The 25819-nt window shown below is 37.5% G+C and overlaps 2 protein-coding genes across 2 annotated transcripts in view; both read right to left on the bottom strand.

Annotated features, from left to right (window-relative positions):
* Nucleotides 1–25819, bottom strand: part of grik2 (glutamate receptor, ionotropic, kainate 2) — a 229396-nt gene that overhangs the window by 168289 nt on the left and 35288 nt on the right. The gene's annotated exons all lie outside the window — the stretch shown is intronic.
* Nucleotides 22438–25001, bottom strand: LOC308704441 (uncharacterized protein). The gene is made up of 7 exons (XM_081388735.1): nt 24881–25001; nt 24693–24734; nt 24115–24228; nt 23864–24016; nt 23664–23766; nt 22753–23255; nt 22438–22603 (listed from the first exon to the last, which is right to left on the bottom strand). Exons 1-6 carry the CDS (start codon nt 24902–24904, stop codon nt 23248–23250), a joined length of 444 nt encoding a protein of 147 aa, XP_081244861.1. The 5' UTR covers nt 24905–25001; the 3' UTR covers nt 22438–22603; nt 22753–23247.

Below are 25819 nucleotides of genomic sequence, written 5' to 3'. Positions count from 1 at the left end.
GTGTAGAGCAAACTTAGGTGTAGAAATACCAGCATAAATACAAGAACAGCAAAATGTGGAATAAAGTATGTAGGTTTAGTGCGGAGAAAGTCAAAGAACAGTGTGATAGCAGAAGTTGGAAGGGGAAAAGAAAATTACCGCTTGCTTTGACTCAACCCATTCGAGTGTATAATAGATATATATTTCCAAGCTCCTTACAGAAGGAATGTTTTTAGAGCGCTTTCCCTTTGTGAGTGTGCTTGACAGGCTGTATATAAATGGATGCCTTTAGTGTTGGGGACTGATGTGTTCTGATTGGCTGGCGTATCAATCAATCAAGCCCTGGGGAGCAGTGAAGCACAGCATGGAGAGATTGAAGTGTTTTGCTTGGGTCAGTCAGCAGTTTGCCCCTGTTGACTCACCATATGTCAGACTAGAGCTCGATTCAGTGTTTTACTTACACTCACGGGAGGCTCCATCATTTAAATGATCCCTCAAGACAGTGCAAATAAAACCATTTCACCGCCACACACAACTCCCTACTGTTGGATATTAAAAGGTGTAGGACCAGAGCAAGTATTATTGATAGTTGTTGTTGCAACACCTACAGCAAATTGTGACAATACTTGTTTTCTTAGATTGAGAGAAAAAAACTAAGCTTTAAGAAGTTAAGAGCAATACATTTATCAACTTACAGGTTATAAAGTTTACCGTAGCTATGGCCATCACAATATTTTTTCTGTCATTTGGCCAAAATCTCATATTATTACAGACAGGCTGTGTCTCTAGGTGCTAAAAAACTGGCTATGACTTAAAAACAAATGCAACACTCTTCTCCGCTCCTCAAACACATTAAACATTAGCCTTTATATCTAGTATATATATATATATATATATATATATATATATTAAGATCAGTTCTCCATTCACCTTTGCATTGCAAACAAGCAGAGATGCAGCAAACTGTGTGCGAAACTTCATTCACGATAGAGGTGGGTGGAGTTATGAGGTTTGACTGACAGCTCGAGGAGCCAATAGAGTTACACGGTTCAGTCACAAGCTTTTTTGAATACTTTTCATTGGCAAAATATTTGCAAAACACACAGACAAGCGTAAAGGGCGACCAATAGTAATGATTTATGAAAAAAATTGTGAATAACGGAGATACGAGATTTCCACCAACAGCGTTGAAGAAACTTTGCAAGTACGTCAACTTATGCGACTAACCTTAACCCTATGTCTACTTATACTTGACATGTAGTTGTAGAGTTACTAAGGCCAATAGTTAGTGAAATATCTAAAGTGGGCTAACAAAATAAAGTGTAACCAAAAAATAAATAAATAAAAAAGCACATTCTAATGTAAACTGGATTTTGAAAAGTAAAAATAGTTGCAGTTAAATGAATAGAGAGTGGTTTGAACAAATCCCTTACAGCATTTTCTGAACAAAGAAGCGAGAAATTGAGATGCTGGTACAAATCTCTCAGCCTTTTACAAAAGAGAAAGATAAAAAAAATCAAACAACTTCCCCTTGTGGATTTACTATAATATGAACACAATATCTCTTTTTGTTGTTACTTTTGAGGAACTGTGTGTTTCAGTTTAAAAAGTGTGTCTGAGGTTTTAGTCAATGTTTACTATTCGTGGTTACATCATTTCATAAGGTGTCCCATTGACTCAAGTGTCTGATATATGACAATGTATGATATAATGCATAACTTGTCCATAATCAATGTGTTTCACAATTTGTTTTTATGTCAATAGTATTGAAGAAACATTCCATCCATCAATTTACCTGATTTGTATTTTCTCACATGTAGCTTTAAGATGCTGCAAAGTTCTAACTTATAGATTTTAGATCATATAAAACAAATAAAAAAACCTAACTTTGGATTTGGAACAATTAAAGCAGCATAAAGTGTATTTTCACTATAAATGCTTGAAATCTCCGCTGTGTTTTATTACTGCACTGCGATATACATGTAGAAGCAGATCTATACGAGGAACAGAAAGAGTAATATTGATTACCGCATGAAAACAAATGTAAGGTCACTGGAGGTCATCAACTGACATTCTCTATGACAGACAGACAACGGACAGGTAACAACACACTCTCCCCCAGGAAAAACATTCACGCATTAAATATCCATCATCCATCTCGTAACTCATGGGGCAAACTCTGACAGTGATAAACTGGGGTTTGTATGATGAAATGATGAAATGTCAGTTTCTCATCAAGGTCTCTGACAAATCTGGATTTTTCCATAGCCATTCAGTCTCTGTCTATATGTGGTTTCAAATGACATGTACGATTTACAGACTGACCATTCGCATTCACCATCTCTTTCTTAAAGCTACACTGTGTAGGATTTTCTCCCATCTAGCGGTGAAATTGTATATGACTACCAACTGAATATTACTTTCTAGCCCCTCCCATTCCGAGGGCGCTTTAACTCCTACGGTGTCCGTATTATTTCAAATCTGCCGGCAGTCGCGAGTAATCTCCCCCTCGCATTCGTCTCGGTGCCACTGAGTGTAAAAACACGAAAGGTGAAACTTGAATTTCCAGGTATGTCCCTCTTTGGCTGATGTATTTTCAAGATGGAGGAGCAACATGGCTTCTGCCATTCGAGCGACTCGCTCGTATGATATTCTAAATTGCAGATTATACACTTACGATAATACTTGATTAGTTGGTTGAAGTGATTACACATTAATGAGTATGTATAATTTTGAAAGAACTGTTTTTTGCTAAAAATCAACTTAAAAAATGACACAGTGTAGCTTTAATGTGTTAAGACTCAAGATTCTGATTGGCTGGAAATATAATAATTAAAAAAATAACTAATAACTTGTTTTATTTGAATATTTTAACTGTTTAGTCAATGGAAATATCAATGACTGCTTTAACTAGTCTGTGCTGGCAAGTGGTACAATGCATTTTGTGCACTGAAATCATTTAATGCACACCTAGCCATGGATTATTCATATATTTATATGCAATTTAAGATAGTTTATTATTTGTACTGTATTTTTACTGTATATATCCTATAGGGACAAATATATTTCAATGGTTTTGCATTCTCTTGTGCAAGTTTCCCCCAAGAAACTTAATTCGCTCACAATGCCTTTGCGTTCCCTCGCAAAAATGTTTGCATTATTTCATATTTACATAAAGTTTCTCAGAGGAACGCAGAACATTTTCGAGCAAACGTAAAAGCATTGACATATAATTTTTTTCCATCACCATATCCCTTTAGGGGCTCCGTAGTATGTTGCATTTGATCAGACATATGCAGAACTTTCCAGTTTTAAAATGAGTCGAGACTGCTGAATATTTGATCATTGCCATATAACTAATATATAGACTTAAGAAAATGCCTACAGTAAATACTTAATATTTAAGATACATTTTTAAACATAAAAATGGTAAAAAGTCACCATGAAATCCAAATCGACAATTCCTATTGTTTTATGGAATATTGCAGTAATTATTATAAATGAGTTATTGGTGCACCAATTCTTTTCCTTGTAATCTTGAATCAGAATAACTTCCTCTTGTAGCAACTCTTCTCTTCTCTGATGACGAGGGCGGGGCAACCTGTCACTCACACGAGATCAGCCAATAGCAAACCACAACCATCCAATCAATTCCCCACGGACAAAATCAAGCCCCGCCCACATTTGTTCTTGTTCCAGAAGCGTTTCACTCGGATACAAGTCACACTAGGGAAGAAATGACCAGCACAATTTACTTTTCCAACACAGGCTCATTGGAAAAACGTACCAGTGGCAATATTTTTGCAAAATGCAAAATACGTACCAATACGTTCATATCTCTGCAGTTTCTAACAGAAATGAACACTAGAGGCAGTAAAACAGCAAGCACTTTTAATGGTTTTCACACACAATTATGATTACAGAGGAAGATTATGGATTAATAACAACTTGTTTTCACGCGGCTCCTTGCACAATGATATTATTACCTCCAAACACTTTTTATCATAGTGCATGATTTGTAAACGAATACATTAATATATATATATAACTTTTCATCATTTAATCAGCTCGATATGTTCAGGTTTACTGACATATTAAGCTTGCTCAGTAGCTCGGCTGATACAGAATTGTGCTTTTTATGTCACATTTGCTTTTGTTAACACTATCAGGTAGGTTTATGGTTTAATGTAGCTGTACATTATTTTAAAATGGAGCATTGAGCTTTTAGCGACACTCACCGGACATTTCAATTCAGAACTGCGGTGATGCATACAAACTCCAACGTAATAAAACGTTGCCATATTCACGTTCATCTGTTCCAGAAAAAAACGACACATGCTTTTAGCTCCATTTACTGGACATTTCACTTTGAGACTGTCGTGAAACGTGCACGATGCAACACATTTTGCCTTTTGCAGAAATGAGACTGCTGTGCGTTTCATGCTGACTTTACACATTCTCATGATTTGAGTTTTCCGTCAGATGAAAGCAGCCTGGCAGAAGAGCTGCATGTTTACAGCTGGCATCGGTGCAGGGACTGGCACTGGCTCAGCTCTCAGCTGGCCTGTGTCGTGAACAATACCCTGTGACCCGATCGCTCGCATTAGACTCACGCATGCCACCGCATTCGATAGCATCCGCTCTCAGAAGCTGTGATATATTTATCACACAGCAGTTACTTAATCAATGCGCGCACAATACATCCATTTCTGCATCCGCAGGGAACGCTTGCTTACAGCCGAGCACCAGCACAGCACAGAGGAAATTAGTAAAGTAGGGGACATCTTCATGCCATTTATCATCTAACATCATCAATCGCTCTGACCACAGTGGGATTTCCTACAAAACTGATCAATATCATACAAGAAAGAGTTTTGCTTTGATTTCATATCACAAGGAATTTAAATGACAAGCTTTATCACATGAAACAGTTTTCAACATGAAAATGGCACACGCTTTTCTTTTCTTTTTGCTATTCCTTTCTTAATATAACACATTTTAGGGAGTCTTTTAGAATCACTTGATAGCCATTATCAGAAGTTAACTGTGATGAATATTATCGCTGGTTTTATTTGTGTTCTAGTTGCTGTCCAGTGTCCGGGTGGGAAGGAGCCGTGCTGAACTGCTGAATTCGGAGATTTATCTGGGAAGACTTAAGAGGATTTTTAAGGGGAACAGATGAGGGGTGTGAAATCTCATCTACATAAATGTTGATTCATGCTGGTTTTATCATAAGTTCAACCCCACTTTTATAGCTTACTGAAATGTGCTGTGAATTGATAGCGGAGTGTCTGCTGGTCTCCATAGCTGTAAGAAGGCAATGCTGCTTGAAGAAGCCCCTGAAACACTCTGTTGAAAGGGTCGTATGCAGTTTTATAGATGTTGATGTGTTTGTTTCCACACAAGGTGTCTTAACTTTTCAGCTGCTCCTGATATACCATCCAGGGGTGCGTTTCCCGTACAACTATATAGCTCGCTGCTTAACTACCATAGTACGATGCATCGTTGGAGAAATCAACTAGCTAGTCACGACTGTTTCCCGAAACCGTATGTCGCAAAGTATCGTTCAACCGCGTTGGTTTATGACGTCCCGCACGTGGTGGACTAATAACTTATTTTAATTAATCTGTTTGAGATCGAATTAACGCTAGATTTTGTCATATAAGTTACAGAAGACCATTTCTAATTTTTCTCAGTTATTTTGCTTTATTACCAGATTCAATCATAGGCTCGTTCTTACATAGTCGAGCACGTTCGCACATGTATGCGCAGTCTTCAAAAACGGCGCTTTAAATCTCTTGACAAACTAAAAGACGTAAATTACATTTGTATGTATTCTAAATAAATAACACGGGTTGTACTGAATGTCAGCTTGCTTATTTTGCTCAAGATAAGGATTTATTCAGTCTACATCTCATGCAAACTAGAAACTCTTCTTCTAATCACAGCTCGAGATCTGTCGTTCCAACCACACAAGTTTGCGATGCTGTTTGCGAATGTTCGTTGGAACGATGGTTTGGGGAAACACCAAATCGTTGAACTATGCTGATAACAACGGAACTTGCGACCATAGTTGGCTAACGATGCTTTCGGGAAACGCACCCCTGGTTGACAGACAATTATTATTTTTTTTGCAAAGCTATGCACTGGATCAGTATCAAACCAGCAATAATCACCTAAACCAGTATAGAAATTCATTCATTTAGAGCAGGGTCAGAAAATTCATAAATGTTCAGGAACTCCACTTGAACTAGAGATAATTATGAAAGGTCTTAATTCTTCCAACTCACTCCAGAGGAAATTTATATTGCTCAGAGGCTCTCAGAAATAATCAAGTATCAATATTGTCACAGACGTTTCTCCTAAAATTCATTGTGTGAAATACAAATAGAAACAAATGAGACAATTGTTACAGTAAGAGAATAGAGCAATCAAATGAATGTGGATAGCTCTGATAGTTTAAAGATTTTGTGTTTCTTGAGTGAAAATTTGATTGCAGATTTAAGTATCTTTGGAGATCAGAGCTGTGAGATTATCTCCTGAATTACATATTTATATAATTATATCCTCAAACTATATAAAAGGCATGTGTTGAGATTACCAGGGTCTGTTTTCTCAGGTACAACATCCGAGAAGCAGGAGACTTAACGTTCTGGTGCCAGATTCATTAACATTATTTTTAAGAGTAAAATACTTCCTAACTGCTATTTTCTTAAGAACATTTTTTTTTTTACTCCTAAAAAAATTTAAAAAATAATTATTATCTTTTCTAAAGATTGTTCTTAAGACAAAACTTAAGAGGAATGCAAATTATTGAAAATAATCTCAAAAATGATCATAAATAGCCTAAATTTAAAAGGATGATAAATCCCCAAAGGTAATGTTTAATACATGTATGAAGTTGTTTCAAATTAATTCTTGCAATTAAGCTTTACAACAGAACTCTAGAAACACATAACTACTAGAGATGCACAAGTGGCATCGATGATCGATCGTGAAAACAATTGCGCTACTTTCTTCTGAACTTGAAATTCAGAAACAACTCTACAAAAATTAGTGAAATTGGGACCTCGTTTTTTATTTTAAAGTTGTTATGGCTCAATTTTCAGCAGTATGTAGGTGAGCATGTGTGATCACACACTAAACACTAAAACGCACACAGATACAGGACGCTTTCACACTAGAGAGAGCGCAAGATAGATGGAGCGCAAAGAAATGCAACACACTGCTGAATCTTGAGACCAGCTCTAATTGCTATATTAAAACTATCACGACACATTAAAAATGAGACAATCAGTGCTAAACCTTAGTCAAACCAGTTGCAACAAAAAATAGCATGCATGATTATTATGATAATTAAGAGAATTTGCAGACAGAGCAAAAAACGGGCTATGAGGGATGATGAAAATAATGCTGCAACTATTGCAATATTAAAAACAAGGTCCCGATTTGACACGTTCAATCATGGCCAGTCATTGTTTTCATGATCGATCATTGTTATGTGTGTGTTATGTTGTTATGTTAGTTGTTTTTCAGCAAGACCTGCCATATAATCAGATAACAATAAACCCATAATTTTAAGATGTTCTTAAGAAAATATTTCAGAACCATAAATAATGACAGAATTTACTGTTTTAAGTGAACTATTCCTATATTCCTATAAGCAAATATCTCAAACAGTAGAGTGTTGGTGCTTGCAACGCCAAGGTCATGGGTTCGATTCCCAGGGAAAGCAAGAACTGATAAGAATGTAAAAATATGTACCTTGAAATGCAATGTAAGTCGCTTTGGATAAAAGCGTCTGCCAAATGCATAAATGTAACTGTAAAAGAAGTCAGGTCTCCATCATGCACTGATCGTCTCTAGGACTGTTATGTCTTTGCATGAAGTGATGGCGGACTGTAAATCTATCATTTTCAGTTCTTTGAGAGCAGAACACGCACAGCAAGTCCATGCGTGTGGCAGCAACGCAGAGATCTGAAGGTGAAACATCCATCTCAACTTTCAAGAGTAGACTTACACAGAGAAATTAATTACAAAGGCAGTTTTGGTTTGATGCAGCAGGGGAGGAGAGGTTATTTATGTGGAAAATAAGGTGCTCATGCTAGTGTTTTCTCTCCCCAGTGGTGACAGTTTGATGGCTATCAGTGTCAGATTATCAGCCTAGCATATCGAGATGCGTAGTGCGGCGTAACAGGCTTGTAGGACACCTTCCATCTTTATCAAGCCTGGAGCTGTGATGCAGAAGACAGGGATCCTGGACGCTGGGTTGAGAGAGAACAGCATGTTTCTAAAGGGCTCAGCATACAGCTGGGTTCAAAGAGCTGCACTCGAGGAAAGCAAAATCATCCAGGAACCCATTTCAGACAGAAATTCAAATGTCCTTTTCGAAATAGCCTGCTCTTCTGAAGAGTTTTAAAGCTGCAGTGTTTAATGTGTGGTGTTTCTGCCCCAGTTTAATGAGCACAGTCCATAGGTTCGCTTCCTGAAGAGTGTAAACGCTGGGAGTCTGCGGCACTTTTAAAGCATTGTCGACTTCTCAACCAAGGCCACCAAACCAGAAGAACACATCAAGACAAGGCCTAATAAAATAACCGAGTGCTTGTTGCAACGTTTCTGTAAAATGATATTTTAAGCACTTTCAAAGCGAGATGTCCAGTGAGTGGTGCTAAAAGTTTGTTCAATGTGGCAACAATTTATAATGTAATGGTTGATTATAATGTAACGATATGGTTGTACATATCGTGGTATTTTAGACATTAAATGTCCAGTGTGTGGCACTTAAAGGTTAATGCTCGATCACATTTCAGAATAACACCACCTACACGAAACCTAAGTGACAGTGGTAACAAAAGTAACAGTGAGATAAAATGCATTTGCTGAAGCAATCGTGATCTTTTAGCTGTTTCTACACGTCTTTGAGATCTTTCTTTGTGGGGGGGATTCATGCACTTTGCATCACTAAAATGCAGATATAGAGGCACATTTTTCCAATGTGTCAATCCTACATTGAATAAAACACAAGAATCAAGAGACTAAAAGGTGCCATGTCCCAATTTGACAGTAGTTTTGATCTTTGTGCTGACACCTACTGGTGTGGATGTAGCATCTCACCAAAAAGGTCTTCCGTTAGGATGCCATTGTATAAATGAATTATGTTTGTTTGACATCAGTTTAATGGTTACACTTTATTTTGATGGTCCCCTTTAAACATTATGTTGACTATAAGTAACGTTGCACCTACATGTCTACTAACACTCAGTAGAGAATTATTAGACTGGTAGGGTTCGGGTTAGTAGAATAAGTTGCCTTGTAGTTGCAAAGTTACTTATAGTCAGTAGAATATCTGTTGAGGAGCATCTCAATAAAGTGTTAGCAGATATGAATCAAACAATACTCTAATGAGAGTCATTTGAGATGTAGGTGAAACGTTACTTAAGTCAAAAGAATGAGTAAAGGGGACCATCAAAATAAAGTATTCCCACTTAAATTCGACTACTTTCCTTCACTTGCACATTTAAAAAAACAACGCTAGCGGTGTTGAAACAAATGTTGGTGTTCATGAAGCTTAATAGAACAATATAAAAAATTGATTGCATGTATTAATAATTTCTCTGCCCCTAGGAAACTCCAGTGTGTTGTGTAATAAAGAACCAAATTAGTTGTATTTGAGAAATGGCCTGTTACTTACTCCAGCTGTCACCAAATCACTCGCCTCACCATCTGCCTTTCCCTGTTTTCCTCATTATGGTAATCGCTGATACATCTTTACTGAAGACCTACTCTGAATAATGTTACCGTAAAGGGATAGTTCACCCAAAAAATCTAATTCTCATCATTTACTCACACTAATGTCACTCCAAATCAAAAACTTTCTTCTGTGGAACACAACAGAATTTTCAATACATTTAAGCATGTTTTTGTGCTAAACTTAACAAATTTTGGGTTATTTTTTTCTACCCAAATCCTGGGTTGAGCCTTTTGGGTCAATTTTTTGGGTTATTTTTTCAGTGTTTGGGTAGTTTTTGTGTAACCCAGCTCCTGGGTCAGATATAACAACCCAGGGATTGAGTTACTTATTGCAGGCTTTTTGCGACCTCTTCAAGAGAGAGCAGTGAAGCTCCGTAAAATTGGTGCATGTCTTCTGTAAAATACAGGTTTGTGTACATTTTATGTTGTCTGTAAGTCTGAAGTTAAAGTTCCCCTGTTGAACAGAATACAAGCTCCGGCACAAGATCCAGCGCCGTTACGGTGGACATGGAGCAACAGAGACTGATCGATTACACTTGAATGACTTCTAAATGTTTCATTTTTACTTCTAATATTTGTTAAACAAGCTTAAATGTATGCAATATGTATTAAAAACTATATAAAATATGCTATACTGTAAAATAGGATCAAAAATAAAGGAATTATCATGCAAACCAGTTTTTTAAGTTTAGAGGATAAACATGAATTAATGTATGAAGTAAAAAAAAAGCTAGTACTATAGTAAAAATGAATCAACCCAGTGCTGTGTTAAATCAACTCATTATGCTGAGTTTAATAAACAACCCAATTTGCTGGGTAAAATTAACCCAACATGTGTTCTGTCCTAATATTTACCCAGCCCTTGGGTTGAAAACAACCCAAATTGGGTTGTTTTTAGCCAAGTGTTTTTTAGAGTGTACAAAGCAAACAAAACACATGCACCTGAAGTCAGGTAGACCTATTGTGAGGGATCAAAGGAAAAACACTCAACACCATCCCAACACACTCTTTGCACACATTTTTACTATTCACTTTGCTTTCAAGCCAAAAAAAAAAAAACCTCACACAGTTATGAATGCACCAGGGAATAGAAGACAGACTCCGAAAGCTGAAAAATGACTTTGAGCACACTGCAACATACTGGCATTAACACAGCTCATTTTGTAACTGCTGAGGTGAGCTTTTGGCTGCCGTGAGCACTTGCATTTTGTGCAGCAGCACTTTGTTAATATGCCTCAGAATAAATCTTATTACAGTTTCTCTTTACTTTCCATTTCTTTCGTCTTTAGGAGATCGATTTGCTTAACAATGATAAGAATCCCTCCAGCTTAACTCATCCACCTTGGGGCAACTCACAGAGAGCTGGGGTTGTGCAGGCTTCTCCATTTTTAATGAAGATTCTTTTTGAACTCGGCCACGGCGTATTGATTTTCCACTCGCAGTCAAGTGTTTGATATGATCTTGAATGGATATGCGGATTGGAAGATGTGCCTGGATGCGATTTTCTTTCATTTCTCATACGTTTTGGCCCGTGACCCGTCAGTATTTTACGATAATCCTTGCCCATTTAAGAGATCAGCCTTGGATCTAATGAGTTATGAATATTACCCTCACAAGGCCTATCAGCTTTGCTTGGGGTTTGTGTGGTGAACGCTCACTCTCGATATAAATCAGGACGTGAGGTTCTGCATTAGCGGTGGTCTGTGGGGGACGCTTGCTGGTTGGAGATCAGTTGTGAATGTTTAATTCTGGGTGAAAAGTCTTTCTGCTCGGATCCCCACAGTATAATCTGCCTCGAAAAATCCTAAACCCTGAAACTCTGTTAAAAGAAGACTCTGTGTGCTGCTTCCAGTTTCCAGTTCAGCTTAAAAAGAAAATGTTGTATTTTTTCATAATATCTCATCCCACACTGTCCCAAAACCACCTTGACAGGCACATAGTTTCAATCTATTGTAGGCCAAGAGTAATTTATTTTCAGCTTGGAAGAAAAAAAAAGCGTAAAAATGCGAAAGAAGACAGTGTGCAGGGGAGCGTGCTTCAATCTTTACATCCAGAACTATTACGAGAACATTTGTCGTCTTGTTCAGAATTCATTTCCCTGTGAATTGGGGCCAATGTCCTACTTATTCATTTGAGTATGTTCCAGGACAGCCAAGAAAATTGAACCTGCGCACTTTTGTTGTGCAGACAGCTATAACTTTGGTTGCAAATGAGTATTTGGTGACTTATGAACTCTTGCGGAACACGCTCCAGATAATGGAAAAACAAAGGATAGCAAATCAAATGGATAGAAATTCTATTTTCTTGTGGTGAAAACAAATGTCAACTGTGTGCTGAATTACAATACTAAAAGCTAAGATGGCTCAAATACTGAGTGATAAACTGCGAGGTTCAGCTACCGCAAACATTCGAAGAGAAGGATCATTTCTCTCCAGCTGCTTACGGAGCCGGAAAACATCAGGTGTGTGTGCGCGGCCTATATATCTGTGTCTTCCTTTTTAATGAAGTTTGATGAACTTGACAAAAACACTCTGTCGCTATGCAGACTCTTGGTAACAAGAAGACGGCCTTACACTTGCGCGGAGAGCTCCTATTCGTCGGTCAGCCTGACAAAGTGAATAGACCGTGGCGATGCTTTGTGACTAATGGACTCCAGCTCAGCCTCAAGGTCACGGCCAGGTGGGTTCCATGGCAACAGAGGAATCTTTATCACACCGTGGACCGGTTGAAGTGAGACACTGCTTCTAGAAGGTTCTTTTTGGAATCTTTGAGATGGAACAAAGTCTGATGGATGTGGTGAAATGAGCGAGCTGTCTCAGTAATTAACTTGTTCCCGACGGAGATAGATGAGAGAAAGTGTTAACTCTTTTCCGACTGCGCACATGCCTGGCCAGCCTGCCGTGTGTGTGGACACTGATTAAAGACAGGAAAGCCATGGCAACTACATTCATGTCAATCCCACTTAGTTCATCACAACAAGCGTTAACAAAGCTCCATCCCATAATCCACCTCTTCGAATGTACATTTAATGATATGAGGGTTGTGGAAGCACGTTCTCTGAAGCTTGTTATCTAGGAAGGGTGTTGTTCCTGAGGCGCAACCCAAGATCAAAGTTTATAATCAAGGAGACAACTGGGATGTCTCAAGACTCGCATCTGGCAAGGGTTGAGCTTTAACTCCTACACCACCCAAGTCAATTTCTGAAAATAGCTGGGGGAAAAAAATGTTTCTTGAGCAGCAAATCAGCATATTAGAATGATTTCTGAAGGATTGGTCTAGGGGAGGAGCACAACAGCAAAATAGATGGTGTTGAATGAGTGTGTAACACCATGAAATCACCCCATCTCCACCCACAGAATTGTCTCACAACAATAACCACATTATATTTCAAAAAGAGAAAACAAAAGTACAGAAAAATAAACCAATTCTAGCTAACATAAACAGGAGAACATTTAAAAAAAAAAATAATAATAAAATAAATAAATATGGCACCCACCTCCCTACTAACCCCACATCAAAACTAATTAGACTAATAGACTTCAAGTAAACCAAAAACAGAACATATTAATCAAAACATACAATAAATAATCATAGAAGTGAGAAACACTCACTTCTCCCTTTTAAGTCTTGGAGTGTACTTAGAGAGACAAAGGACAGAAACTATACTTCAAAATGTTCGACACAGATGAGGTAAAGATACGCAGAGCCACAAACTACTTGCTTTAAAACAACATCAAGTCCAGGGCTGAAGACGAGACCTCAAAGCTGTTGCACACAGCCAAGCCAACACTAACACAGCTCTGATGATGCTCGCAGTAAATACTCTTTTCCTCCTCCCATCATCCAATCACAACAGGACACTGATTATCCTACAGAGAGAGGCTGAGGGAGCGTCTCAATCAGCTCGTGAATCAGTATATGGTGTTCATGATTTCAGGCACTGGTAAGGACAGTAAGGACGCCGGCTCACTACACATTTGGACACTGATGACTCGTGACAACGTCCTCATTGTACAAAATCACAACTGGTATTTATGAACAACAGCAGAGCTGATATCTTTCTGACATTACTTGTAAAGTGTTATTTAAAGTACATTATGATACATACTTTGTTTGTTACATATACGTGCAACATTTAAGCCGTGAATAAATTATAAATGTTAGCTAGATTATGTTCATTACCTATCTAGCAATGTATGTTTATGCTGAAATATTATAAGGCAAGGCAAGTTTATTTATATAGCACATTTCATACACTATGGTAAATCAAAGTGTTTTACACAGAAAGGAATTCAAATAATCACAAAATAAAAGCAAGGAAAATTAAAACAGTTATAAAAGAAATTAAAAGAGTATAAAGAAGATACATAGATAAACTTCTCATCTGGCAAAACACCAGTGTATATCATATTTTCACAACTGCTTGTTTTACTCTGAGATTTCCCTATGTTGATTGTACTGTGTCTATGGTGTTCTTTCGGCGTGCCTAAGTAATCTATTGGACGTCTCCAATAGATCAGATTTTTCCCTAAAATCGGAAAGGAAGAGCTCTAGGAAAGGAATCGATCCAATCCGCTCCCCCAAAAAAAAAAATATATATATATATATATTGTGTGTCATTATGTGTAGTGATTTAAGTTTCGTTCTTCAGAACTTCTGTTAAAGGGACACTTCACCCATTTGCATTAAGCTTTGCATTGTTAGAAACCCAGTCATACTATTGAATGGTCGTGCAACACTCTCTCATTTTCCCCTGAGATGGGAGAAATCTGTTATTTACCTCTTACACTTCCTCCTACAATGACGCAAAAATCGTCATTTTGCGTCATTGTAGGAGGAAGTGTTAGAGGGGGGGATTTCTGTTAAGACTACAGACACTAGTTTCTCATCTTTCCCAGGGTGGGACCCGCTCACGCTACAGACCTATTACAGATCAGTGGGTGGGACTTTACTCTCTGAAACTGAAAGCAATATCCTCCATCTTGTTTGTAGCTAAGCTAACAGGCGCTGTGGAGACAGATGTAAAGTTATGACAATAGCGGAGGAGAGTGCTCAATATGATTTAGAAGAAGAGGATTTCGGAAGTCTGATGCTTGAATCAGGTGTTTGTGGCTACCTTTACAAGCCGCATTATAGCGAAGAGCAGCCGAGGCAGAAGACCTGCCTGCCGCGGACGAGGAGCCCGGACTGGCTCGGGTTAGGGCGGACCGGTGGCGCCGGTGATCTCACAATGCAGCTACGAACCGCTACGAACACAGAGATAGAGTCCGTCTGCGGCAAAGAATTTCAACGATGACAATTTCTCCTGGACGAAATCTCTGAATCAGACGAGGACACGGACGTTTGTGTTGAGAACTATCCTAGTTTCGCACCGCATATGTTCTGACTGAACATCCAGGTACCATGCAATAATTCACCTTTTCGAAAGAAATACAAACGAGGAGTAATGCACTATATGAGTTCGCCAACTAACTAGACATTTTGTGTGAATGTGAAATGAATTTCAAGCTCTGGTAGTAGCTAGCCTTGTAGACGGAAGAGTGATTTCTCTTATAGGCAGATATGCGCTTTCTGGATTAGTGGGAGTGGCTTGCGGAGCTGTGCAATGTGGTGCATTGTGGGAGTTGTTGTCTTTCATACAAATGCGTTCTGAAGTTATTTTTTGTCTTTTCTCGTTCACGAAGGCACCGAATTCAAAAATTATTTTACATTTCGACTACATATATGACCCACTTTAAATAAAAAACAATGTTCAAATGGGTGAAATGACCCTTTAAGGGAACATATTGAGCATCGATGCTCCTTGGTTTTCACGGTGCATTGTGGGACTTTTTGGGGAGAGTGAATGTTTCAGTGCACTGGTAGGATTCTGCGATTGACACAGCCCTTAAAATGGCCGACTCCCTGATCAGTGCCCTGACTACTGAACTAGAGAGCTGATTGAGACGCACCCAGAGAGAGAGAGAGAGAGAGAGAGAGAAAAGACAGAGCACAGCTTGGGCATAACAACAAACCCTTACAGCTCTGCACATTACACTGCACACTGGAGACATGATGCTGAAAATGCAGCTTTGATCACAGGGATAAATTCATTAGCTTCATTCATTCTTTTTTTTTTTTTTTTACACTTGAATGTTGTTAAGTTTCATTTAAAAAAAAACCAACAACATTTCGAACAAAATGCTGAGAAAATTGCATTTTTGTCAAAGAGTTTGGCCTGATCAGATTCAGAAAGATGATAAAAACATTGTTGGAGTGGATTGAGTCCATAAACAACCCCAAAGCTCCACTGTGGTTACTGGTGAGTATTGGAGAGTACTATTGTGTACTGGTGAGTACTGGTGAGTACTTTTGAGTACCGGTGAGTACTGTTGAGTACTGGTGAGTACTGGTGAGTACTGGTGAGTATTGGTGAGTGCTGTTGAGTACTAATGAGTACTGGTGAGTATTATAGAGTACTGTTGTGTACTGTTGAGTACTGTTGTGTACTGGTGAGTACTGTTGTGTACTGGTGAGTACTGGTGAGTACTGTTGAGTACTGTTGTGTACTGGAGAGTACTGTTGAGTACTGTTGTGTACTGGAGAGTACTGTTGAGTACTGTTGTATACTGGTGAGTACTGGAGAGTACTGTTGTGTACTGTTGAGTACTGCTGTGTACTGGAGAGTACTGTTGATTACTGGTGAGTACTGGAGAGTACTGCTGAGTACTGCTGTGTACTGTTGTGTACTGGTGAGTACTGGTGAGTACTGTTGTGTACTGTTGAGTACTGTTGAGTACTTGTGAATACTGTTGAGTACTGGTGAATACTGTTGAGTACTGTTGAGTACTGGTGAATACTGTTGAGTACTCGTGAGCACTGTTGAGTACTGGTGAATACTGTTGAGTACTGCTGAGTACTGGTGAATACTGTTGAGTACTGGTGAATACTGTTGAGTACTGTTGAGTACTAGTGAATACTGCTGAGTACTGTTGAGTACTAGTGAATACTGCTGAGTACTCGTGAGTACTGTTGAGTACTGTTGAGTACTGGTGAATACTGTTGAGTACTGTTGAGTACTGGTGAGTACTGGTGAATACTGTTGAGTACTGTTGAGTACTGGTGAATACTGCTGAGTACTCGTGAGTACTGTTGAGTACTGGTGAATACTGTTGAGTACTTGTGAGTACTGGTGAGTAATCACCCACTTCAGAATGTTATCAGCCTCAGGCGTGAGAGACTACTGTCCAGATACAACAGTGGCTGGTACTGTTAGTCACAGAGCAATACTCAACACAATCTAAGACATGACAAAAAAGATAATTGGCTCTCTTTATCAGTTCATTATATGATCAGATTGGCAGAAGTTAAGACATTTCCATAAAATGGGAATACAAATGCTAAAACTGTTTTTATTTTCAAAAAACTAGTCTATAGACAAAAAGACTATTTACATTTCACAAAAATACTATACAATACCACAAAAAAATTCTACTTGCCATTTATTTGTAATTATTTGTGACATTTACTAACAATTTTCTGAGAGAAAATAGTTTCAAAGTAAATCCTAAAGGTACATTTTCTATTCCAAACATACTCAGAGTTTTGTTTATTTTTCTGCACTTCTCCACCCACTCTCCATTTCTATCTGCCACCAGGTCTTTCCGATCTCATTTGGTGTGCACAAAAGCCAGGCATCAGTTTGTGTTAGTGTACCCTAACGTGAGCTGAGCAGACAGACAGCCTGATACACCACATCAAAGATTTGCTCAAAAAAACTAAAGCGCTTCCCAAGAGAATAACAAAATAGCCTCCGAAGTAAGCGGTGACAGTAACTGATTATAAATATTCATAAAGGCTTTTAAAAGTGGGTAATCACTTTTGCTGTTCTGCATAATGCTGCTTATTTATTCAAACGCAGGGACGCGTGGGGGGAAACGCTGCTGTTTGAGTGAGAGAGCAGTGTGTTGTTGTGGGTGTGGTGAGCTGAGGACACAAAAGCATGCGTGTGTGCTCTGAAAAATGATGTTTGGAGATTTGGTGATGAGAGGCCGTGAGTGTGTGTGTGTGTGTGGGATGGGAGGTATTTCACAGTCACATTATGGGTGATAATTTATGAGGAAACAGCAGCAACTAATTAGGCCTCACACTCTGCAAGAGTGACATCAACATCTGAGCATGTCTGTTGAGTGATGTTGAAACACACACACACATTGGGTTTTTATGTAGTATGGGGACTTTCCATAGACAAACTGTACAAACTGTATATTCTATCCACTAACCATAAACCTACCCATCACAGAAAACTTTCTGCATTTTTACATTTTACACACACACACACACACACACACACACACACACACACACACACACACACACACACACACACACACACACACACACACACACACACACACAAAAAAAAAAAATTGTATTAGTCGTTTTTCTCATGGGGAACAAAAATGTCCCCACAAGGTCAAGGATTTCATATAGTGCACACAATACCAGTCATGCACACACACACACTCTCTCTCTCTCTCTCTCTCTCTCTCTCTCTCTCTCTCTCTCTCTCTCTCTCTCACACACACACACTCATTTATTCTGTTTTTTTAAAGTATGCGTGTACATATATATATATATATATATATATATATATATATATATATATATATATATATATTGATTGATTGATTGATTGATTGATTGAAGAGTTTTTGCAGTTGTTTGCTGTTTGTTACAACATGTTAAGCCAATATGAACATACATACATACATAAAACAAAATCCTAAAGATAATCGTCCAATATCATCCAATACATCAGGCATGCGCACATATTTGTGAAAATAATATTGATTTTTTTTTTGTTATCTCTTATTAAGTTCAAACACTAATCTCTCATTTCACTCACACCAGCTCTGTTCTGGTATATCCTTGTTCAACAGTACAGCTGGAGAGAGGCAGTCCTGCTGAATGCCTGTCTGGAAATAACACTTGTTTTATTCTAGGGTGACTGAAATAAATGAAAGTCCTTGTAGCACCATCACTCCCAGAATCAATGTCACATAGCAGGGTTTGCTTCCCCTGTTTGCATTTAAAGCAGACATCACCCACACATATGCTCAGAAAACGAACGATGACACATTCAGCATGATGGAGGACAACACTACAGTCAGAAATATACATTAATGGAGACAGCTAACTCACAACATAGCATATGTCAGTACGTTGCTTTCCCTCTATACGTCTCAGAATAAAACTGCACACTCGCTGTCTGTAGCCTTCAATGATACGCTGTCCTTTTTTCACTTTCTCACAATTCAGACTTCTACAGTCTTAAAACTAACCAATTCTAGATTCTGATGAATGCACACCCTTGCTCTGAAATGTTATAGATAGTGTTTTATAACTCTATAGCCTGTAAATGTAAAACACATTAATCTGGGTTCAAAGGAGCTAATATTTAATATTTAAGTCTATTTAAAATAAACCACTTGTTACAAGATGTGCAAGTGGTTTTAGATGTTTTCTGTTACTGTATGGTTTTATATGAATAATGAATCAGCCTATCATTTCTACGGTTTGATTTAAATCCTATATTATGTTGCAGTTACTTTTATTTACTCAACAAACTATTTATATGTGCATTTGGTGCTTTACGAGAGCTAATTTTAGACTCCGGTTGTGATACAGAGTGATCATGGCAACATTATTTAAAAATAATAATAATAATAATAATAATAATCTAATCAGAATTAGAAATATTTTTATTTGCACTATATATTGGCTTATTTTGGCTCAACTCAAATTAAGTTAAACAATCTATTTAATTATTTGAACCAATTAGTACCATAGAGGGTATTTATAGGTCAGCTTCATTCAGAGAAAACATGATACTATAGCGACATTAAACAACACCTACATGTTTGACATACAAAATGACACATTATTTATCAATACGGGTCACATTAATGATTATTTACAGCAGTTGTGTGTACCTGTGTTTATTTGCTTAATTCAACAGACTGACTAATCAAGAGCCCCGGGCCCTTCAGTGTGTGCTAATCTAAAATCAGCAGGAGGGTGGAAAAACACCAGCAGAACAAACTCACAAAGGCTCAGACCCTCTAATAGTGTGATCCAATGGCTCGCCGTGATCTTTCAGTCATAAGTTCACATCAGTTACACTGCGCATTCAGCCATGCTCACCTTATTCATCCACGGCTTCACCTATCCATCAATCAGTGCCTCCATCAATACAGAGAGTCAATCAATCACCTCAGTAGCCTAAAATACACCACTCAATCTAACGTTCTGTGCTCTTCTACCTGGGCATATAGATCTTCTAGAGGGGCCAAGAAAGAAAAAGACATCTATCTGAGACCAGAGCCTCTTTGCATCGCAATAAAGACCTTTCAGGAGAAAGCTGTATGGGCAACATATGTGGGACAAGGTTATCATTATTTATAGAATGACTAAAAATATTGGACAGTATGGTGGCACAGTTTGTTGAACTCCAGATTACGAAGTTGAAAAGAATATATATATATATATATAATATATAAAGTATTTGCTGAGAAAAGCCCCTAAATGAACATAATTTAGACTTTGTAGCAGATGAGTCAACCATTGACAAACACTGGCTTTAGATCATTATAAAATCATTACAAAATTGGCTTTAGAATTCAAGCGTCAGGTGGACATCTTTGGTCAATGAGTCACACAGTATTTTTAACATCTTGTGCCATGAGTGCTGCTTTAAAAATGCATTGTCATGAAAAAATACTTATATTCTGATACAATCTAAAAACAAAACAAAAACACTGGGTTAAAAACAACACAATTTGGGTTGTTTTTAACCCAAGGGCTGGGTAAATATAGGACAGAACATATGTTGGGTTAATTTTACCCAGTAAATTAGGTTGTTTATTTAACCCAGCATGGTTTTATATATATATATATATATATATATATATATATATATATATATATATATATATATATATATAATACTAGCTTATTCTTTTCTTTTAAAAGAACCCAAGAAAAATGACCCAAAAGACTCAACCCAGGATTTGGGTAGAAAACTCATTAATAAAGGTACAAAATCTGTCACTGGGGCAGTACCCTTTCAAAAGGTACTAATGTACACTTTAGGTAATAACACGGTATGTGCCTTTAAGGTACTAATATTCACCCTTTACGGTTAAATAAGATACAGTGACAGCTTTTTACTGAGAATGTAATAAGAATAAAATGAATCAGCAGAAGTAAAATAAAAATCTATTCAGGTAACACAGGTTGTAAAAACAGCAGTGTGCCGGTGTGACCGAGACCCCATCACAACTAAAGTAAACCAAAAAGGATCTTGTACTCGGATTACTTTTTGGTCCACTTAAAGTGGTCAGACTTTGGGTCTTTTAAAAAGGACTTAAGTACACCCTTAAAGCTGTACTGTCAAGACAACTGTTCGGTTGTAAGAGGGCCGGTCCTTTAAAGTTTTCTCAAGAAGAAAACATCACTAGGTTACACATTCCTAGAACAGCATTCACTTTCAAAGAGTACATTTCCTCAAATGCTAAGCTCACCAGAAGTCCTCCTGTAAAAAGCGTGTTAATCCACTGACCGAACCCCTGAGCTCCATAAGCCGCTCTGTCTGGCTTCTCTTGCCATACCGGCGCCATGTGTACCCTGCCACGTCTCCACTCCGTTCAAATAAAGCATGTTCCAGCATACATTTTTAATGAGGCACAGATTAGAAAACTGGATTTAGAATCTGTAAAAGAGGATTAATATTTAAGCAAGGAACCAATTTCCCTTCAAACCCGAGAAAGACGGAGAACAGTCCAAATCGCACAAGTTTGGGTAGGCCCCAAAAAATCAGCTAGTGGTGGAGAAATGACTAGATGCATAATCGTCTTCTATATTTCATAAGGAAACGAACATTTAGGCTACTCACAGAGCGGAGACCAGATGCAGGTCTTCTTTGGCTGTGTGTCTAACAAAGCAATGTTTTGCATTAATACGACCACCGTTCATTCAGTGTTTAGGATTGACGGCTTTATTTACTATCAGGTTCGAGTGTGTGCTTGTCTAATGTAGAGCACCAGATTTGGGTCATGGCCAGAAAACTGATATTGATGATGAACATTCATGCGAGTCAGTTTGGTTATAATGTAGATTTACTCATTAATAACTGTTGAATGTACACAGCGATGCCATAAAGGAACCATTTTTGGCTTCCCAAAGAACCTTTAGTGAACACTTCTTTAAAGAACCATTTGTTTCTTACACTCAAAAAAATGACTCATTGGACAAACTCAATTTAATTGATGGCAGGATTTCCATCCAATAAATATGTGTAGCCCCAACTTATAAAAAACTAATTCATGCAATGAAATGTAATTAAGTTGGTCCAACTCAATTTTGACTAACTTAAATGAGTTGGTCCAACTCAATTATGAGCAACTTAAATGAGTTGGTCCAACTCAATTTTGACTAACTTAAATGAGTTGGTCCAACTCAATTATGAGCAACTTAAATGAGTTGGTCCAACTCAATTTTGACCAACTTAAATGAGTTGGTCCAACTCAATTTTGATCAAATAATTTATATGAAATGGATACATTTAAAAATAAGTTTTATGCTTCCTAAACTTAAATTAGAACATTTAATTAAAAAAAACAATTAGGAAATCCTTATTTTGTACCCCATAGAGACAAGAGACAAATCTTGATCGAGATGTTTTTATTTAAAACTCAATAGTGCAATAGTTATTTAATGTGAAAAGTACTTAGAAAAATGCATTTTAAAGCCTTTTTCCAAACATGTACAAATGTCTTTGTTCTTACTGAACACAAAGGAAGATATGTTAAAGAATATGGGAAACTGAACAGTTCTGGGCCACCATTGACTTCCATAGTAGGAAGAAAAAATAACAACTATGAAAGTCAATGGTGGCCCAGAACTGTTAAGTTTCCCATATTCCTTAACAAATCTTCCTTTGTGTTCAACAGAACAAATACATTTATACAGGTTTGGAACAACCCCGGGATCAGTAAATGATGACAGAATTTTCATTTTTGGGTGAACTATCCCTAAAGACAAGAACGACAGAAATACACACAAAAAGTGTGTAAGAAAAAGCATGTAAGAGTGTTAAAAAATAATAATAATGTGTGGTGTGTGTGCGTGCATAAGTATGTTAATGACTCAATATACAACAATGTATTCTCAAATAATTCTCATTGTGTTCTCAAAAAAAGTGCACATCTCATGCAAACAGCTTGATTTTAAATTGCTGGATTTTTGCATTCAGCCTATGTCCATCCAAGTTCATTAGGATTTTCTGGATAAACTTGAAGGTGTACTTGAGGTTGTCAGGAAAATTAAGATCAAGAGCATAAATGAGACCGAACAGCATGATGAATGCCAGGATCACGCAGTCTAGGTCCCTCAAAACCTTAATGCCCTCGATCACAACTCCTATGTCTGCTGTACAATCTCCTCTTTGGATTTTGTAAATCCCCATTTTCTGCATCCTCAGTGGCCTGGACAAAACACAAAACACTTTGGTTAAGCCCAGGTGAATTTGACCCTTTATATTTTAAAAGTAATCAGCAAATTGCATTGCTACTTTTCACTTTTACTATTACATTGTTGGCTGCCATTTATTTCCATTTTATGGACATAGACATACACATCTGAAAACTTCTACAAATTCTATTGTGTTCAGATGAACAATGAAAGGCATACACAAAGTTATTACCCCTGCAAAATTATTACTATTAAAAATATTATTTTATTAAAATGAATAAAACAAAATGATTATTCCACTAATACATATTTTATTGTGAAATTAAAATGAAAATTGAGCATTTAATAATAATCAATCATATATTCTTTTAAAACATAAAAGTACTAACAGAATTGTTGTTATATTCATAATAATCACTTACCACATACTCCTTGAAGAAAGAGATCTTGGATACTTGGATCTTCAGTCAAGTAGATCATCAGGCCTTTCAGGGTGCACTCTCTCCTGATGTTTATGTTGTCACACTACAGCAGGGGGAAAATCAAGACTGAAATTAGCCAAATGCAGAAAGCTGTACAATAACTAGACAAAACAGAAGACATTGCATGCATTTATACTAACAGAGTCTCTGATCGCCAGGGCGTTTTTGATCTTTTGCCCCTTAACTCCTCCTTTGCTCTTGAAGATCTGCATCAGTTTATCTGAAAAGTGGTTCAGCTGTAGGAACATTGATTGCAGTGGCTTCGTAGTGATCTGCATGAACTCTGCGTTCACCTTCAAAATGGAAAAAAACAACAACAAAAAACAATTTCTTACTACGAAAAGAACCTAATAACGACTAAAATAAAACACTACATAACATGTTTACTTACTTCACTCTGCTGAAAGAGAGCTGGCCATTGATTCTTGAACACCTCTATCATGGGCATTGGCTGACGACAATGGGTTTGAAGTCTATTATGGAATGTGGATTGTGTTTCCGGTATCTGTGGGTGTTAAATGTACTGTAAATATTACTTTCAAATGCACATCCTACAAACATACACTGAACTGTTTCATTATGCCTGAGATGTCCATTTATGTGTTGAAAATAATCTTTCTGTTGCTAGCTCCTTGCATGAACACACATGATACTGGAATGTTGTTAATTCTTCTGGCTTTGGAGTTTCCTGTTTAGCATGTATTTTGTATGATTAAGAAGCTTACTCCATGTACTAAACGTGCATGGGCAATCTGTGTATGGACATGGATAGCGAAAACTGCCCCTAAAGCACACGTGAGTCTGCCTAAAATGCTGCAGAAACAAATACCTGCTAGCTAGTTTCGATGGACACATTCTTTGCACTAAAAAAGAAACAATCCTAAAAAGAAGAATAAAAAAGTATTATAAGATACCATATTTAACAAATGACACAAGCAGCCTAAATCAGAATATTTGAATATGACTTACTATAAATAGGAGGTTGCTGTTCACCTGGTCATGTTCATAAAACTGTGAAAGAGAAGATGTTGATTAGGAGTGGGAACCAGTATTCACATGAAAATATGCTTTTTGTTTACATGGTTCTGTTTTACCCAACTCGTTCACTTAAAGGATTAGTTCACCTCAAAATGAAAATTTCCTGATAATTTACTCACCCCAATGCCATCCAAGATGTTCATGTCTTTCTTTCTTCAGTGGAAAAGAAATTAAGTTTTTTGAGGAAAACATTTCAGGATATTTCTCCACACAATGGACTTCAACGGTAACCAAATAGTTGAAGTCCAAATCAATGCAATTTCTAAGGGCTCTGAAGTGCTTCAAAGGGCTCTGCATGATCCCAGCTGAGGAATAGGGTCTTATCTAGCGAAACAATCAGTCGTTCGTTTTCTAAAAAAAAAAAAAAATCATGAAATGTTTTCCACAAAAAAATTAATTTCTTTTCCACTGAAAAAAGAAAGACATGAACATCTTGGATGACATTAGGGTGAGTAAATTATCAGGAAATTTTCATTTTGAGGTGAACTAATCCCTTAATATTACAATTCTCTCAAGTAATTAAATTGATTTTAAAATAATTTTAAATGTTTACTTGGTACAATTGTCTATATCGTCTACAATTGTCAAAAACAGACGACTATCGTCCATTCTGTCACATTTTTCAGGTGTTCTGGTGTAACTTAGGCTAACCCGTCTGTCACTTGCTCTGATTTACCTTGGGCAGCTCAGCTACGATGTTGTAAATAGGTAGTTTACATGATCAAAGTAATCTTAATATTGAGATATAAGTTCTACCTTATGTACGTTACCTCTAGTTTTAATTATTCAAACAGGTCTTTGAACAAAAAAGGCCTGTCGTGTATTTTTTCCCCCACAGCGCTTAATGTCATATGGTGATTGTGAAACACGGAACACCTCACTTCATGATTTTATGGTGAAATGTCTTATTTTTCATGTTAGGCAGGTCAAATTTGATCAAGAAAAACGCAATGTGGCCAATTCAGCGTGAGTGAGTGACGCAGCTAAAAATAGACTCGGCGCCGAAACAATCGCGGCGATCGCAAGCCTCCAATTCATTTTATGACGGATATATCAAT

This window comes from Scardinius erythrophthalmus (genome assembly GCF_964197995.2).
Source record: "Scardinius erythrophthalmus genome assembly, chromosome: 16".
Taxonomy (NCBI): domain Eukaryota; kingdom Metazoa; phylum Chordata; class Actinopteri; order Cypriniformes; family Leuciscidae; genus Scardinius; species Scardinius erythrophthalmus.
The sequence above is the reverse complement of the archived record's forward strand: the minus strand, read 5'-3'. Positions and strand labels throughout refer to the sequence as shown.

Bases quoted from the DNA above. Each gene is read 5' to 3' on its own strand.
- LOC308704441 (XM_081388735.1), bottom strand. From the start codon at position 24,904: ATGAACATCTTGGATGGCATTGGG. The intron at 24,229-24,692 runs GTAAGTCATATT...TAACACCCACAG, and splicing joins ACAGCAACCTCCTATTTATA to ATACCGGAAACACAATCCAC. The intron at 24,017-24,114 runs GTAAGTAAACAT...TCCATTTTGAAG, and splicing joins CTCTCTTTCAGCAGAGTGAA to GTGAACGCAGAGTTCATGCA.